This window comes from Struthio camelus, chromosome 1 (genome assembly GCF_040807025.1).
Source record: "Struthio camelus isolate bStrCam1 chromosome 1, bStrCam1.hap1, whole genome shotgun sequence".
In the NCBI taxonomy this organism is placed as follows: Eukaryota; Metazoa; Chordata; class Aves; order Struthioniformes; family Struthionidae; genus Struthio; species Struthio camelus.
In genome coordinates, this window is record NC_090942.1 from 38,429,398 (window position 1) to 38,447,446 (window position 18,049).

General features: G+C 40.7%; 1 protein-coding gene across 3 annotated transcripts in view; it reads left to right on the forward strand.

Moving 5' to 3' along the window:
- The window catches only part of SRGAP1 (SLIT-ROBO Rho GTPase activating protein 1), a 149,941-nt gene that overhangs the window by 65,634 nt on the left and 66,258 nt on the right, over window positions 1–18,049 (forward strand). For all 3 annotated transcript variants that reach the window (XM_068934452.1, XM_068934443.1, XM_068934463.1), the window contains 2 exons: window positions 8,745–8,940; window positions 11,800–11,962. In XM_068934452.1, the coding sequence (XP_068790553.1) occupies window positions 8,745–8,940; window positions 11,800–11,962 (359 nt within the window). The remainder of the gene's footprint in view (window positions 1–8,744; window positions 8,941–11,799; window positions 11,963–18,049) is intronic.

An 18,049-nucleotide genomic window follows, 5' to 3' on the forward strand; every position in this document is an offset into this window, starting at 1 on the left:
ATTACTGCTGGCAGAATTTCCAGTCTTGTGTGACAAGTTTAAATTGGTAATCAGTTCGTTTCTGCCAAGTTTGAATTAGCCTCTCCAAAGAGTTCATGCTTGCTCCTGATAAGCCTAATGTAACTTAGTATTTCATTCACCAGTGTAGACTTGTGCAGGGAGATAATCTTTGCTGTAGCTACCAACTTTTGATTAGATTTTGAAAGAGATTGAAGGTGGTCTGTAATGACACTAACAGGAGTGGCTTGAGCTACAGCTTCCTTTCCCTTCCTTGTCCTGTCAATAATTCTGAAGCATAACTGGCAGAAAACACTTTCCCCCACTCCATTAGTTAGTGGGTTAGTTGTTCTGGCTACAGAAGTTCTAGTACTGGGACACGATGATCTGGAAAGACAGCATGAGGATGCAGAGGAGCCAAAACTGCCTCCTTTGACAGCAGTATGTCCAGTAGATGAGCATAAGCGTCTGGTTTAGGTGAAGAGTGGGATAGGAGTCCCAGCATGGGCAGAGTTAGAGACAAATCTCTATTCATTTCATGGAGGACAGAATTTAGCTTAAAAGTCTTGATCTTTTGCTGGCATGAATTTGCTTGCAGATGGGAGTTTGTCCATCAGTTGATGCTAAAACTGCTTTTAGTGCTCTAGAAATAGAGCATTCTTTTGTTCCAATTCATGAAGTGGCATAGCTGAAATAACATTTCCTTAGGTATTAGTTAAAAGGTAGAATTTACAATTTAAACACTGAAGAAGAAGCATAGCAAGTAACAGGAAATACAGCAGAAAGCTTATAACAGATGAATTCAGTTTGAATAGTTAGAGAGTTAGTCTGTGTAAAGAAAGAATTTTCCTGTGTGGAACGTATATAGAAGGAAGGATAGATCTCATCTACTGATTAGAGCAATCACAGCAGTCTGTAATAATCAAATTAAATAATAGATGTATAGAAATCTGTGGCCTGGAATGGGTGTTTTTTCTTGTGGAATGCTCTTGTAGATCCAACATTCCAGCCATCACTGCAAAGAATTATTCCAAGGAGAGTTTTGAGGCATTTTTCTATAGTGCTGGTAGATACCTCATTGGTAAGGAGAGAAAGATTTGGTCTTATTGGGGCTTTTTTTAATTTATTTTCTTATGCGCCCAATATTTAAGCCTCAAGGGAAGTCTTAGGGCATCTTGAACAAGTATAAAAAAAACCTGGATGGTCTAAACCATTTGGAGGCCTCAAAATAAGTTGTCACACAGATCTTGAGGGTTTAGATGGCCTACTTTTGTTTTTAGACATCTACTGCATGATAGCCTGTCTGCTTGGCATACAAAAGTGCCCACAGACTCCCTGTCTCTCTGTCTCTCTCTTTTTCTTTCTTTCCCCCCTGAGGCTACAGGCCTTTGCCATGAATGCCGTGACTAGCATAGTTTCTTGTTTGGTTTGTTCTTTTAACATGTGTTTTGGGGCTTGTTTGATGTGGCTTCTTTGCTTTTCTTTTGTGTGCCTGTGGTTTTGCAGAGCTGATTTGCATCTGGAGGTGGGACAGTTGGATGGCAGGAGAGTATCTGCTACTACTGTGGGAGGTTGAGAGCAGAGCTAGGCTGTTCCCTGTTGCAAACCATGGAGACAGAGGAAGAGTCCTGTGCTTTGTTAAGCTCTGTCTGGTCAGTGCTGTTCTGGGATGAGCTGGGATTTTGCCGCAGAGCAAAAGAAAGTTCTCTCTCTTCTGAGGTGTGGAAGTTTTTGCCGTCAGAGTCCAAGCTCCTGCCAGGCAGTGACCAACAGGACAAAGTATGCTGTGCTCAGGTTTTGGTAGGATGTTGCACCAGTGCTTAACTGCTGGTGCAAAGGAGCAGCTCCTGCAGAAGCAGCGGCCCTCAAAATGTGGCACAGGCAGATTGCCTGCTGAAACCCATGGTTGCTTGGCAGTCGCGCTGTGGCAGAAGCGTCCAGCCAAGTTGTGAGCTGGCGAGCTGCCCTCCATTCAGGCTGTCTGTAGGCAGACAAGTGACCAGCAGCTGTGGCTGTGAATAGCAGGAGGGCGTTAATCCAAGAACAACAAGAAGAAAAGCTTCTTCAGCTACATATAGAGGCTTTCTTAGCTCTTCCAGATATGTCCTTGCATTCCAGCAGGAACTGGAAGGTGAAAGGTGCCTTAATGCAGCCCCCTTCCCTCTCCCTGTCCTTTTGGATCCTGTCCACCAGGTTTCCCCAGCTACATGATTCTGGTTGCGGGCATGGATGTTGCTGAGGCTGTGGCTGGTGTAATTAGGACTAGAGCGATATCTGCTTGAATGTGTAAAACGACATTTGCAGTTGCGCTGAGGAGAGAATTCATTCTTTCTCTATTTTCATTGCTTCAGCAGGACAATTAAAGGGACCTACATAACTGTTTTCATTGTGAAAAAGGTGTCTGCGCCAGCATTCCTGCTAGCGGCCACAGAAGGACTTTTTTTTGCACTAAGCATGCTGAAGTGCTTGAATCAATTAAATTTATAGTTGTGAAAGGGGAAGAGAGCACGTATGTCAATAGGGGCTTCAGACTCCTTGACCTCTTCTGTTTTTATGGCCCTTCATATACCAGAAATGATTCTCACAGCCCCTTTCCACAGGCTATTACAGCCTGCAGCCATGGTCCACAGAAGGCAGCCTCAACCATGTCCCAAAGAAAACCCAAACAAACAAAAATCCTGAAATGAATTATCTGGAAAATGGCACGTAGCTATACAATAAATTCAGAGCAGAGGTATGCATTGGGGAGATTTCACTTTGTCAAGTAGGAGTGTGTGTACGCTATATGCTAAATGTCCAGAGTAAATTGACTAGGGAATAGAAGAAAGTCCACAAAAGTGTTGTCTTCAAAAGCCTAACAGTATCATCTTCAAACTGCGTATATAGCCACACTTCTTATTTCAATGTTAAAGAGAGTGAACAGGATAGTGATCTATTTAAAGGCATTTCTCTAGCAGCCTGCGAGATCCTCACCCCGGTATCTCTCATCAGCTGTCCGGCTGTTGGAATTTCCTACTCTTAAAGTGCCTTTGGTCGTAGAAAATGGCAGGAAGAACCTGGAACAGAGCATAAGCCAGGCTCCCTGCTGAACACAAAGCTTCCCTTTTGATTTGCCATTGAAACTCTCTGATAGCTTTGTTAAACATGGCTAAACATGGCTCTGAGAAATAAAAGCTTGTCCAGCACTAGGGCCTTTAGGCTCTGTAGCTCCATACCTCTTAGAGGAGTATTAGCAGAACCAGAACCCCCACAAGGCTGATACATCTCACAATCTTTATCTTTTTTTCTGCTGAGAGACTTGATAACATCCCAGGAAGGTTTGGAACCCCTGAACCTAGGGGTGACTAGGAGCTAGGGACTACTAAATGTGCTTCAGGGAGCTCGCAGAACCCTCTCGAAGATGCCCTTTTGCTGTTTTGTTGTTGTTGTTGTTGAGGGTGCACTTGTTGAGCTGGAGCTAGCACTTGACTGAAGCACAACATTGAGATGATGGGAAGAGTTGACTGTATAAATGAAGTTATCTGGTTGGCCTTTCACAGGAATGAGGAATGTCTTTGCTGATTTCCGGCAGTCCCAGCAAGACCTAGCCTACAGATGTTGGCCAGCTATATTGGGCTATACTAAAGGTCTGTACATCTCAAAAGAGAAGCCAAAAGCAGGTTCTTAGGAAGACATAACACTGGGATGAACTGGAAAGATCAGTCTGTTGATGTAGCATCTCAGCTTCTAGCAACTGATTCAGATATGAGCCAGTTTGGTGCTAAGTAGCTGAGGCTCAGGAGTGAAAGTCTTATAAGATCATACCTTCAAGAAAGAACTGCAAGAGAAATAATGCTCCAATATCTGCTTAATTTCAAATGCATGTCAGTCAGCAGAAGATTCAGATCTTAAATTCAGTCTAGATATCGTTTCCTCTGTAATTATGATCTGTATATCATAAATGTAAGAACAATGTATATGTGTGTTTGATAGGTCACTAGGGTAAAAAAAATTGCAGAGTTGTAATGGCTTGGGAATATCAAGTCTAGTGGCCTTAGAGCTTTTGGTGAGACATTTTTGAATGTTTTAAAAGTAATCCGAAATTTTAATTTTTTTAGGAAGCCTATACTTAAAGATGTGTAGGTGATACTGCTTTGTCTGACGTTACTGAGCAGATAAAAATAAACATATGCCTGTGAGAGCCTATTTGTACTCTCAAGTAGTTCTGATGAGCTACTTGCTTTTAGCAGGATGGGGCCCGGGGGCTGTTTGTGCTGTTATCCAGTAATACTACTGGATTAATGTCTGCGTCGTTTGTATATTTTAATCATTACTTAAATACAGAGGCGTCCTGGGCAGGGTGAGACAGCAGGTGGGAGGCTGGTGATGCTGCTGCCTGCCCTGCAGCAGCTGGGGGGTGACCTGGGAGAGGTGTCCAGTTCATTGGCATTTTTCAGGAGCTTTGAGCAAACAGCAAAAGGCACGCAAGGGCTCTTCTGTTCAGAGAAGTAGCTCCACTTAAGCTGGAGCGAAGGATGGCAGGCTGGCAAAACTCCTGGAGGCACTGTGATGGGGAGTAGCAGGTGTGAAACTGCACTACTAAGTGTTTAGAGTCATTTTGGTTGAGAGTTTGGTAATGAGGGTTCAAGATGGTTGGGAAGAAACTGAGGGTTGTCAAGACGCAGCACAGCCAAGCGCTATAGATGGAGACTGCCTGACCATGCGGGCACCGCACAGCGAGGGACATGGATCTTACAGCAAGAGTGCTGTGGTGGGGCAGCAGTGCTCCTACGGCGTCGCTTTGGCTGTTGGGTGGGCCAGAGAGTTAATTCACTTTATACTGCAATATTTACAAGGTATCTGGCTGAGCAGGAGCTGCACTCAAGAGAGGTTCCCCATGGCTTTCCAGGGTTTTGATTGAGCCTGGTGCTTTGGTGGCTATAGAAGACAAGGTGACAGGCTTTGCTCTTTGCAGATCTCCAGCCAGTGTGATTGTTGCATGTCACGCGGCAGCGTATCGCGCCACGGGTGCCTTTAGATTATGACCATTTTGTACACCGGCCTATTACTGGTTAGCCACTGTTCTTCAAAACGCAATACTGTGTAGTGTTGCAGTGCTCTGTAAGTCATCATTTGTAACACTATACTGTGTACAAAGAGGTAACCTTGACAAGTTTATTTCTGGTTATGATTTGGATGATGTCAGTAATTCAGCTTCATCTGTTCTGTGCTTAACTCTCAAAACAATTTGTCTTGTCTCCTTTGTTTTTCTCAGTGCACTCACTGACTTAACCTTCTGTCAGAGGAGAAGGATATATTGAAAGATTAGAGGTGATATCTTGAAGGCTGCCAGAAACAAAATCTGATTTTATAATTAATACTGTAATTATTGAAGATGGTGTCAATCAGGGCATAAATTTGAAATAATTTTTAATACAATAATCTTTAGCAATAAAACTTTTACTCAGAGGTTGTCGATTTAATTACAGTCACATTATCTTCTTCCTTGCTTTGGTCATGTGTGCAGATCTTGGAGAAAGGGGGGCGTTTTTCACTTCACACGAATTCAATCTGTTTAAGCAGCACCGTAAATGGATGGGATTCTCTTTGAACCAGTGCTTGGCTGGAAAAGCTATGATTACAACTCAAAGCTGCTATACAAGGAAGGAGATGGTGTTAGTTCATCCGCTGTTTAAACATGTCTATTCCTGGCACATAACATCCTGGCAGTTACTTTGCATCAGCCACCCCACCAAGCAGCACAGGGCAATGTCGTTGTCCATTACAGCTGGTATCGGTTTAACTTTGAATTTAAATGTGCCAGCAAGGCAGTAAGGACAGTTGTCCTTCTGTTGCCTGTTGCACCTGTTTTGTGCATCTATAGAGAGTTTGGGCTCTATTAGTTTTTAAATTGGCACCCTCCCAGCCTCTTGGCTATTTATTTCTTTGAATAAAATGCAGCAATATTCCACATAGCTCTTTGCAGCTCTGGGGAAATAGCATTTGTGGATTGGTTAAAGAAGATAGTGTTGTCCTGATGAAGTTTTCCATAACCATAAATAATGGAAAATTTATACTAATTAATAGTACTTGGACAGTTATTTGTGATACGCAGCCACTCTGGCTGGCTGTTATACCAATATTAAAAATAATAATAATAATTCACAGCTTTCCGTTGTGAAACTCACAACGTTTGCTGATCCGATGTCTTATTCATTGCCATCTCCCCAGCCTGCCGATATGGCATTACACACATTATTAGAGAAAGAAAGAGAAATTCAAAAGAACAAGAGCAGAAGGAGCTGAAAGATCAGAAGGAGAATGGCTATGTCGAAGTCTCTCTTGAGCAGGCTGTGGTCTGCTGGCATGACTGGAATGTACATCTCCCCTTTTTCTCCCCTAACTGGAGGCCGGTCTTTTGAACCAGCACGTTCCCTCTCCTTGCTGAGAGACTCGGAATAGTAGAGACTCAGGTATGGAACTTCTTTCTTAAGTCTCCAGCCTCACAGTCACTAACTTACCACCTTACCCAGGCCTTTGAAACTTTCAGCCACTGGCAACATTCAGAGATCATGCTCCAATTGTTTTTAAATGTACAAGCTTGAAGGAAAACAGTACTGTCCACTACAAATTCACAGTGTCAGAAAGCTAATGTAGTTTCTGATACTACATCTGTCTTCCCTTGTTGACTGATTGTTTTTTGTATCTCTATTCGTATATTCCTGTTTCTAAAATCTTTCTCTTTCCTGTTGCTATGGTAAAAGCCTGCGTAAAAAGGAAGAATTATAGCAGCAAGATCCACTGACCTACAAAATAATCAGAACGTAGCTGTTCTGTGCAGAGCTCTGCTTTTAAAGTCACTGGTGGAATATCTGTAGTGGGAATGGGAGACGACCAAAGTAGAGGCACAATGTACATGGATTTTGATTTAGTTAAAATTCCTGCTTTTGTGCAAAGTATCTGCTTCTGATCAGTGAATCTGTACAACTGGTTTCCTGTAAGCAGGGATTTTCCATGATTACAAGTATTACAAGTAGTGAGCATCCAAGAATCCATCCTTGGGTTTCTGTTTCTGTTAAAAACCTTCCAGCTCCAATGTGATTTTCTCCTCTGTGTACATGAATGTCATTGATACAGTGTTGTATTACAGTGGCTCATCCTTGCTGGAGGCATGGTTCTTTTCCAGTGAGCTGATTTGAAATGAAATGAAAACCAAACCGTGAATTTTTTGGTTCACCTCCCGGACTATAAAAAAGGACGGTCTCATTAATGATTAACACAGCAGCTGGTAGCTCAAAGGAGATTTGGAAGAAAACACTGCAGTGTCTGCCTCCTCCAGTAGATATATTGGCTTAACAGTTTTCTGTGCTCACCCTAGCTTATTTCAGCATACATGTTTGAATCCCAGCAGACTAGATCTCAGCCTTGATACCTCTTTTAAGATGAATAAAGATGCCTTAGTTCCTAGTTGCAGTCTGATAAGTTTTTGCAATGTTATTACTACTTATTGGTTTCCAGTTCCCTAGAATTTTAGTGGTGGTTTTTAGAATGCTTTTCTGTTTCAATATGGTGAGACAGCTAAGATTTCCAAAGTCTTTTTACCCACAGCATAGTTACATCATTAAAGATCAAGTAAAAGTCTACGACAATTTTGCCTTTACATGGACATCACTTCTGACGTATTGTCTTGCTGTCCAAAAGTCCTTGTTATAGTGTTGCACTGTTTTGAAAATATTTACATATATTATGATTGCAAAATGTTTACTCTTACCATAGCACAGTGCTTTTATTGCAGTGTGCATGGGCAGCTAATAAGACTCTAATGAGCCAGTCTCTTAAAAGAACTAGAAGGATATTTTCTAGTCTAAGTGTTCCCAGAATGTGGTGATCTGCTCAGCGCTAAAGAAATAGAAGTGCTAACAAAAAAAAAATCCCTACCACATAGTAATTGTGCATATGGCAAACAGCATGTGATACAGCAGTAAGAAATCTGGAGGCTTTTCTGTGTTACTCTAGATGATCATTGTGAGCATACATTCTCTTCTAAACTGACAGATTTTGTTTTACATTAATAAATATACCATAGTCTCTGGAACTTTGTGCAAATGTTTTGGTAGGTACCTCTGCGTACACGCGTGCTTTTTCCTCTAAATTCACTGTAAAATACAGGTAAATAGATGTATAATGCACCACTTTGGCCTCTGGTAAAGGTGGGGCAGATGTGGAATTTCATCTGTATGCAGTGATGGTGGATGATGCCTCCAGCATTTATTGCAAAGTTATTTACGTGGTGTACATGCTGATATCAACCAGTGTGATGCACCTGGCAGTTCGTAGGCACCCTGACCCCGAGAGTGCTTATTTGGCCTGCTGTTTTTCAGGGTAGAAGAAAGAACTGCTGCTCAAACAGTTGAACACCACCTCATGCACGAAGATATCTTTGAACCAGATGTTGTGTTAATGCCATGGGCAAGGAAGAGCATGGGGGAGGAAATAGGAGGCAGGCCTTCTGCTCTCGTGAGCCCTGCAGAGTCCGGTGGTTTGTGAGGGGCAGGCAGGCAGCAGGGCGAGGATGCTGTGGCCTGATGCGGAAGCAGGACATGGCAGACCCATGAACAACCACTGCTGGGTCCTACCACTGGAGCCAAAATCAGATCCAGCTTGTGCAGCTGCAGAGGCTGAAGGGCTCTGAAGCATTTGTAATTTTGACTGATTATACTCAATCCTCATTTACTTTCACTGACTTGAGTGGCATGTGCTTCTTTTAGAGATCCGAGCTCAACTCATCGAGCAGCAGAAATGCCTGGAGCAGCAGACTGAAATGAGAGTGCAACTCCTTCAAGATCTGCAGGATTTCTTCCGCAAGAAGTCGGAAATAGAGATGGAGTATTCCCGTAACTTGGAAAAACTGGCAGAGAGGTTCATGGCAAAAACAAGAAGTACAAAGGACCATCAACAGTACAAGTAAGACATTGCCCTCCCACTCACCCCCATGTTAGTCACTGCTGTGCAACTGGACTGCTACCCTGCAGTTTGCTTCTGCTGTTTTTGAATTCTGTTAAGTTAAGCCCAGATTCAAAAGCAGATTTAAATTTCCCACCGCTATGTAACAGTGTAGCAGTTTTCATTGCAGTTGAAGGTAGCTGGCTGCCTAATACTGTTTTGTTCATTTGGCCCTCTGCAATTATTCATGGAAACTTCTGACAGATGGTTTCAGTTTCTTAAAACTAAACAAGAATTATCTCTCACCTATCAAGTAGAATTTAAACCGCTCCAAAATACAGTCAGCATCTAGAAGAGATGCAGAGGCCCAGATGGGCTGGAAGGCTGTGTGTGGTCTCTTGCAATGGAGTTGACAGAATTTGAAAGGGTCTAGTAAAGGCCAGTCACTCTTACAAAAAAGGCCAGGAATATTGGCCAAAAAAGGTGTTGAGATGGAAAAATACTTTGATTTGTTGCTGCACGTAAACTTTTAGTGCCTCTTGATCCCTCTTATTCCTAGAAATACAGAAGATGGAGATTTTATGTTTGCTAACAATGCAGTGCATTCTTTTCATGGTGTAGTGACTTCTGTGCAAAACAGAGGTGGTCAGGTAGTGTCTGTCAAAAAGGTGAACAGCACATTTTATAAAATGTTTCAAATACATTCCTTGCTGGCAGAGTCTTGTCTGGTTATTTTCCTGACTTGAGCTGATTAATTAACATATTTGTCTCGCCCTGTTATGCGTAGGGGTATAAAACGATACTTTATGTTTGTAAAACTGAAAAATAAGTACCTTTTTCCACTGTCCATTTAGTGTTGTGCTCTAAATACACAGACAGATCTTCTGTTTCAGGGCAAAAGTCTTCACCAAACACATTTGACAAAGAAAAGGTTAATCTGAATGGAGCTTATACACTTCCAGAAACAGTACAATATATTTCTTAAAATTCAGTTAAGTGACTTGGTGATTCACTGAAATATCCAACCTGTGGGTATGTCTCCACCTCAGAGAGAGCCCTGGCTTGTATTCCGGTTCAGTAAGCATCTTTTTGCCTGGTGCATACAATCTTTCCTTGTTTTTAAATGAGTGTTAAATCCAGACTAGCACGTGTGCATAGGGGTCAATGATTGGACCCCTGCCTTTGGCTTTGTTCTGCAATTGCGTGATTGTTTTGAGAAGAGGTTATAGCAAAAGTCACTTAAACTGGTGGTCCCTCACGCTGTTCTTGTTGTTTCCCTCCCCTAGAACAGACCAAGTTTGTCACAGCCTTGACAGCACTGACTGGGAAATAATTCTATAGGATTGGCTTTGGGACATGCAGAAACAGTAAAGAGCAAGTAATACAGGCACAGCTATTCAGGGATGCTCCCAGGGGCTAAGCGGGGTGATAAGACCCTGAAGTGCATTGATGCGAGTAACTCTGTTAAGATATGCCCTGTCATACAAAATGGGGAAGTTTCATTAACTCACTTCTGAATTCACCGCAAACCAACGTATCTCTGAAAGAATAAGAAAAGGCTTTTGTCTGTTAATCATTCTTTGTTGCTTTGATAGTGGGGGGTGAAAGCTAAAGCTAGACAATCCGATGAGGAATTAAAGAGCAAATTTTAAACAGTGAGAATAGTTAATTATTAAAGCAATTTACACCAAGGGTTGAAGTTTCTCCCTCAATTCATTGCCACCTCTGGCTATTTTGTTCCTGCTTGCATGATCCTTATGACTATATGAGAATGACCTGCACAAGAAACGAGAAAGAGCAGCAAGTTTCTAGACCGCATAGTTTGAAGGAAAACTTGAGTTCCAAATTTCAATAAAATCATAAAACAAATTTTATAAATAAGTTTTTGCTGTGAAACAGTTGTCGAATTATATGTATTTTTATTATACTGTGTATAGAAGATATGATAAGTTGTCTGTGATTTCAGTTTGCTGCAATATTGAACACTTGGAATGGGCCTACAACCTGGAAAGTCTACAAAGAAAATGCAGAACTGGACCACTGTGGAAAAAGTCCAGCCTCCTCTTTGTCCTGTAATTGAACCATCTTAGTCTGGCAGTATAGTGTAGAATTTGTGAATGCTGATCACAAAACATGTATACTTGTGACGTTTCCTTTTAATTTTATAGCAGTTATAAAAAACCACTACAGTGAAACAGCTTTTTGATAGACAAATACACCTACAATTCTGCTTGTGAAGGGTTTGGAATGAGCTTCTGGCACTTTTTTATTTCTAATTTCAAAAAAATAATTAGTATTACTCTTTCAGCAGTGGCCTTTATAGATTTCGAATATTTACGTATAGTCCACCTGTGAGCAACTGTAAGCTTTGTGGCAAGGTTTTTTATAGTGTCAGCTGGGTTGCAGTGATCTAAATTCTTGTCTTTTTTCTCTTCTTTTGTATCTGTGCCTCATGGGATTTATAAAAATGTGTCTTAAAGCATCATCTGAAGCTTGCCTAACCTGAGTCATTCCAAGAGTGGATAGATGGGCTGTTCAGAAGCAGAAATAAGTCCAAATCTAGCATACCCTGTTAACAAGAGTAAGAGCATTGATTTCACTGTGATTGCTTGCATATAAGCAAGGAGACTTGACTTCTGGTGTGTGTATTGGCAGACTGTTCACTTGACTTCCACTATTTGTACTGACAGATTTGTCTAATGCCTTTTTTTTTTTTAAGAACTTGGTAGTTCAGTAATTTAAATGTAAACTATTGGGCTCTTGCTTTTACATGATGAGTTATGGGTGTAAATGTCAGGGGCTGTTTGTGTTAATTATGGAACTTTTTCATTGATATATGTAATATACATATACACATATCTCTCTGTATCTCCTCTTTAGGAAAGATCAGAATCTCTTGTCGCCGGTGAATTGCTGGTACTTACTCCTGAACCAAGTGAGAAGGGAAAGCAAAGACCATGCGACGCTGAGTGATATCTACCTGAACAATGTGATCATGCGCTTCATGCAGATAAGCGAGGACTCCACCAGGATGTTCAAGAAGGTAATGCTTGTCCTGCAGACCTCCGGTGGGGCCTGTAATGTGCATGAGGGAGACCCAACTGTCTTAACTGGTAGCATTTGAAGGGAAGATTCTGAACATGTAGCATAAAATCTGTTTTAGCATGCTTATAAATCCTTCATGACCATTCTCACAGAGCAAACTCTTAGTGCTGAAATGCTTGGGAACCTGCCAAATATGCTGGTGACCTTAAGAACTGAATGGCAAATTTTCAGGAGGCAAAGAAAAAATCCTGTTCTCTCAAAAGAATATTTGTCTACCCATGCAGAAAGGAAACAGTTTTAACCTAAGACTCCCAAAAATAGTAATGTTGTGTTAATAAATTATTTGTAAAAACAGTATTTGATTATAACTGTCGTAAGGAAACTCTGATTCAGGCCAAAGTGAAGGTGTACCTTGTAAGGAGTTGGCATGAAGATGGTAGCCGTATGCTGTCATTCTCCTAAAAGTATTTCCTTTCTTTCACCATATTGGATATGCATATATATTTTTGGTAACATAGCTGCTTCTATTAGGTCATTTAAGCATTCTCTCTTGTATGTGTTTGTTCTTGTACATATCTTTTATATGTTTCATAACACAGATGCATGTAAATGTCCCTTTGGCTAAGCAAGAACTTTAAGCGAGCCTTAGTTTGCTATCTATGTAATGTGTTTGCAGCAATTGCTGTTACAATGGTCTGAAATAAAAATAGAATATACGTGGGGAGGCATCAGTCACAGTGGAATGCTCATAGACAAACATCATATTTATTACAAAAATAGAACCCCAAAAGTATAAAGGTTAAAGAATATAAAGTCTCTGACTAAATGATGGCATTTCCTGCAAGGATACCTGATCAGTGCTTTCCAAATAAGGAACTAATTTCACATATACCTGATCACAGTCCTGGATAGATAGCAAAGGGTGGGGATAAGAATTGTTTAGGGAGTGCAGAGGCTGTCCTTGGAAGAAAAGAAGTAAAAACATTAATCTAATCTATTACTGTGCATGAAAACCTTTAATAGTAATAGAATTTAAATTCATAGTTCCTCAGTCAGTAATAATTTGTTCACATAATATATATGTGATGCATAAAGCTGTAGTTCACAAACCCCTAAACTTACTAATAAGGAAGATTATCATAAAAGTTGCAAAGCTAATGGGAAGAGCAATTTGAACCTGCTCCAATACGGTCTATATGTTGATTTTTCAGACTTGCATGGACCAGCAGAAATCTTTCATTATTGAATTTGACTAGTTTTTCAGCTGATTATGTTGTATCTCAGAAGTCTCCTTTTCCACACTGCATATGCATTGTTGGACTAGAGGCAACTAGCTTGTCCTCTTTCAGCATAGTTCAGATTGTTTATACTGGAAATCTTGCTTTGCTTCCCTTGTCTCTGGATGCACTATATAAAAATATCTGGATAAAGTTTTCCATGGACAAGTACGTCCCCTTCTTTATTCACTCATAATTAGTTAGTGGAGATTGCTGCAGCTTCCATCTTAGAAAGGGGAAAATCTGGATGATTTTGTCAGCACATTAATAGGAGCCACAGTGTCACAGCTTCCTGACAGACTTGCTTCTTTCCCCTGTATGATGCCCAGGAACATGTAACATTTCAAATTTTCTCATTCTAGCAGAGCTTCTTGAAGAAAAGCTTTTGTTTTTTGTTTTTTGTTTTTTTTAATTCCTAACTTGGATTTCCCACAGGGAAAGAGGAGAAAGGAGACTGAGGAAGTACTGCTGTGCATAGCCTGAAGCTCACATTAGTGGAGCCCAGATCCCCAACTGCCATATCCTACCTTTCAGCGAGGTTTGCTAGCTAATGCTCAGAGTGATACTGTCACACCAAGCAACTGTTAGTTAGCTAGCTTGGAGTTAGCTTGGAGCACAGACAGAGTGAGCTCACCGAAGGCTGCGTGAAGGGATCTGAGCAAGGCCCAAAAATGTGAGGGGAAGGGTGGCTGGAAGACATGCAACATCTTGAAGTGGTGTAAATGAGCTTTACAAGTATGTGGCATGAATGTGGCCGTGGTCATTTACCAGTATTAATTCTGAGTGCTTATTTTTAGGACTTGAGTCTGTCACAAGTTAATATTCACTGGAGAATGTTGGTATTTCCACTGAGCTCCAGCATGCACAGTTTTTAACCTGGTGGGGTGACTTGCTTGCTGTTAGTTCCCAGGTGCAGAGCTGATCATACCTGAATGATGATGAAGCTCCAGTTTCTCTTCTGGCTAGAAGGGAAGGGTGGTATGGAGTGAGGTGAGCTAGCTGGATAGAGAGAAAACTAAGACCTATGTGGGCAGTGAAGCTGTTAGCAAGCTATCTTGCTTTATTAATGAAGAGCATAGCCCCCTGCATCTATGTTTAGTCCAAATGGGCAGCTTCAACCATAATTTCTGTCAGCTGTGAATGAACAGTGTAACAGAAAGTACATCACAGGCCATCTCAGAACTGCTTAATGGACACCCGCCAGGGAATGAAAAGAGATTAGGTGCAGAAGTGCATGTATTATATACTACAATCTGCCTACAGAGAAGGTGCATTTAAAATGAGAAAGGAAACATCCACATTCTCCTCCATCAAAACTGTATTTCCACTAGAACATTGCATATAATTTGTTAGAGAACTGTAAACATCAAATAGAATATTTAACCAGTTTTAGTCACTTTCTCTAGGTTAGATTTTTAAAAGATTAGATCTGGAATAAAATTATTTTAGAGAATATTTAATTGATCTCAGTGGGTTTCATCACTACGAAAATATATGGGATTTTTTAACTGTTCAGAGGTTTCAAATTAAGGAAAACACAAACCATATTCTGTAGATATTTCTACACTGGTGTTGAAACAGTATTGTTCTTTGCAGTCATTCTGGTCATCCTGTTCTGTGGAATATGTATTCTCTTTTAAGTAATAACTATCAATAATAAGAACAGTAATAGTATCAAGATTTCAAAAGTAAACACTGGCAGGTGCAATCTTGATGTCTTACTGCAGTCCGTGGTCAAGAACACAACATCCATCCATCCATCCAACATATCTGTACTCCATTTGGAACTCACAGCATTTCATATAGGAGCACTTAACATCTGAGTACTTTCCAAGTACTATCTAATCAAGCTTTTCCGTGTTCAATAATTTGATTAATTACATATGTATTAGTTTCTTAACGTAACAGTGTTAAGCGTCACTATTAACCCCTTGCTTTAGTTCTCCATGGGCCTTGCAGCAGCTGCTTCTGCATCTTCAGAGATGCGGCATATCCCCTTCCAGGCCTGGAGGATGACTACGCTAAGTCCTTGTTTGCTGTCTGTGTTGGATCTTCACGGTCCTGCTCTGAACTCCCCGGCTGCCTCTTGCAGAAAGGGAAAGCGTCAGAGAATGGGGTTGCCTCATTGTTCATAGGTGAGATGGAGGCAGACAATAGCCAAGTTGCTCCGAACTTCTTGTCTCTTTCTGCACCCTCTTTCTTCCTCTCTCTCTGAGAGGTCCTCAGATGAAACCTTCCATGAGTTGAGGCCAACATATTCCAGAGGGCTACTCTTTCTGTGCCATCCCAAGACTGGCTCCAGCTTGATTTGTGATAATGAAAAGATCCGTTTCCTCATTTGCTGGCTGTGCTCAGCAGTAAGGTATTGCTTTGTTCCCTCTCCTGCTCATGTATTTGTGTGACAGAGCACAAAGTCATGAATCTGTAGCAACTCCTCTCTGAAAAGATGTGTGTAGTACCCAGCGTTGGGCTCTGTGGAAGCCTAGCAGTGAGGCTAGCCTAGCCTGTTGGTCTTCGTACCTCGCACTTGTCTCACTGTGCACTCTTCCTGACCCATGAAATATTCTTTCCCGTTCTGGTTCTTCCTTTCATGTATGTGTGTCTTTAATTTGGATTAAATTTTGTTGAAATGACCGTTATGCATTCAAACTTAAATGTTCTGATGGGTCAAAACGTATTGTATTCATGAACTTGATTGTATATGGTTTTCCTGTCTAGGCCAGTACATTTAACATTTGGATATTCGTTATTTTTGCAGACCTGGGAGCTCTGTCATTCTTTCTCCAGGGGTCAGAAACCAGCTACTGTTCAAATGTAGTAAATGGAGGACAAAGATAGGATCTCGTTCAGAGATTTTGTGGCATTTGTCTGATCCTACTATGTCAGGCTTCATACTTCCGGATCGACACTTAAGCTCCTCTTCTTTTCATTTGCTGTCATATAAAAGCAGTACAGATTGCTGTTTGTGCCTGGCCTTCATGCTGCACGTAAAATTGCAAACGTAAAGTAGCAGAGTTCAAACCTTGCATTCTTGCACGTCTCTTCAGGCAGATGGGGTAGATGGACTCATGGGGACAATTAAAGAATAAAGCAATAAGGAAAAATGTCAAGCAGAAGGGAAGAGTACTATGCAGAACGTTTCATACAGTGATTCTGGTTACCCCAGCATTAATAATCAACTGCATAAACACATACCCACAAAATCCTTAGGCAGATTTGTATATTTATAATTTATAAAAATGTATTTTCTTTGGACAGAAACCATAATGAACCGAGATGAACATATCTTCCAGTGTTTACAGTAAAAGATGCTGGAGAAGCCAAGCACAATAAATATTTTAGTTCCATAATCTGGCTATTAACAGTGAATATGACTACCTGCCAAATCTGTTTTAAAGTTATAAAGATTGTGGAATATATAGGGATTTTTTGCATCATTTTCTTAAACCATTAGGCTTAAAAAGATAGCAAACTATTCGTTGCTATAAACTAGCAAATCTGGTACAAAGTTTTACTATGGGTTAGTTACGTTAGTGTCACCGCAGCTCACGAAAGCTTCTTTTAAAAAGAACTTGCATACGACTTCCCCCAGGGACCAACAGCGACTCATTTAAAAGAAATTGTCACAGAATATTTTCCCTAAATGATGTAACTGATAGTAGCATTGCATGTGCTAAATACAGACAGTGAAGAGTTCCAGGAAGAACTTAACTGACTCTAAAATATCAGTAGAAAACCAATTCAGTAAGGTTTGGGTGCCCAATTATGCTCTAACTGAAATAGATGGAACATTTCCTATAGACTTCAGTGAAGGGCTACTGGTGTGGAATAAAAGTTTCTCAGATGTTAATCCATAAATATAAGTCTTGATAACATCAGTTGGACTGCTGATGTGTTGAAAGTTGAGCACATACCGAAAAGCTGTTACTAGGTACACTTAGTGGTGTCTGTTGCACAAGTGTGATCTACCATTAACTTAGGGAAATAAATATGCAACTTTTACATTTATTGAGACAGCCTCTTCAAACTGTCTTTAATGCTTTGAACAAGATTAGTAACAAATACCATATTTTTAGCAAGAGTTTACATATACTCTAATGCATTTTTATTATGGTCTTTGTTCTTTTGGTTAATAGGCACCAATACATTTCTATAGGATACAGTGAATAATGAAGCATCTCCACGATTGTTACCAAGGTTTTAATGGCCTGATTGGCTATTAACTTAGCTCCAGGAGAATGTGTGCTGCGTCTTATATACTGTTGTTTGGCTACCCTGAGGATAGGCTTCTAGAGGAGCACACCATTCAAGCACGCAAAACTGCTGCAGCAGCAGGGAATAAGTAGCATAAACGAGAAATGAGAGAGAGCCATTAACCACTGAAAATAAATGCACTTCTTATCTGGTGCTCAGACAAGATATATATTACACACTAAAAGCTGTATTGCTTGCCGCTTGAGTCAGTATTTCTTGGTCTTAAATGCTAATGTGAAATGTGTTGGTTCTTGAAAATAAATCCATTTTATAGCGCTCTCTAAGGTTAACCAAATTTACTAATTGTTATCAGAGAATTGCTACAGAATCCTTTATCAGAAAAAGACAGAAGCTGACACGTTATACATCACTGCAGGCACCCCTACAAGCCTCTCTCTGCAGGTTGGAGTGCCCCTATGAATGGGTGGAAGGATTACTTGTCTGTGATCATATGGAATTGCTTGTCTGTGTCTTCCTGCTTTCTACTCTTTTTTGCTGGTCACCTCCCTCCCTCTCTTTTTACTTCCTATTTTAGGATCTACTTTCCTTTGAGT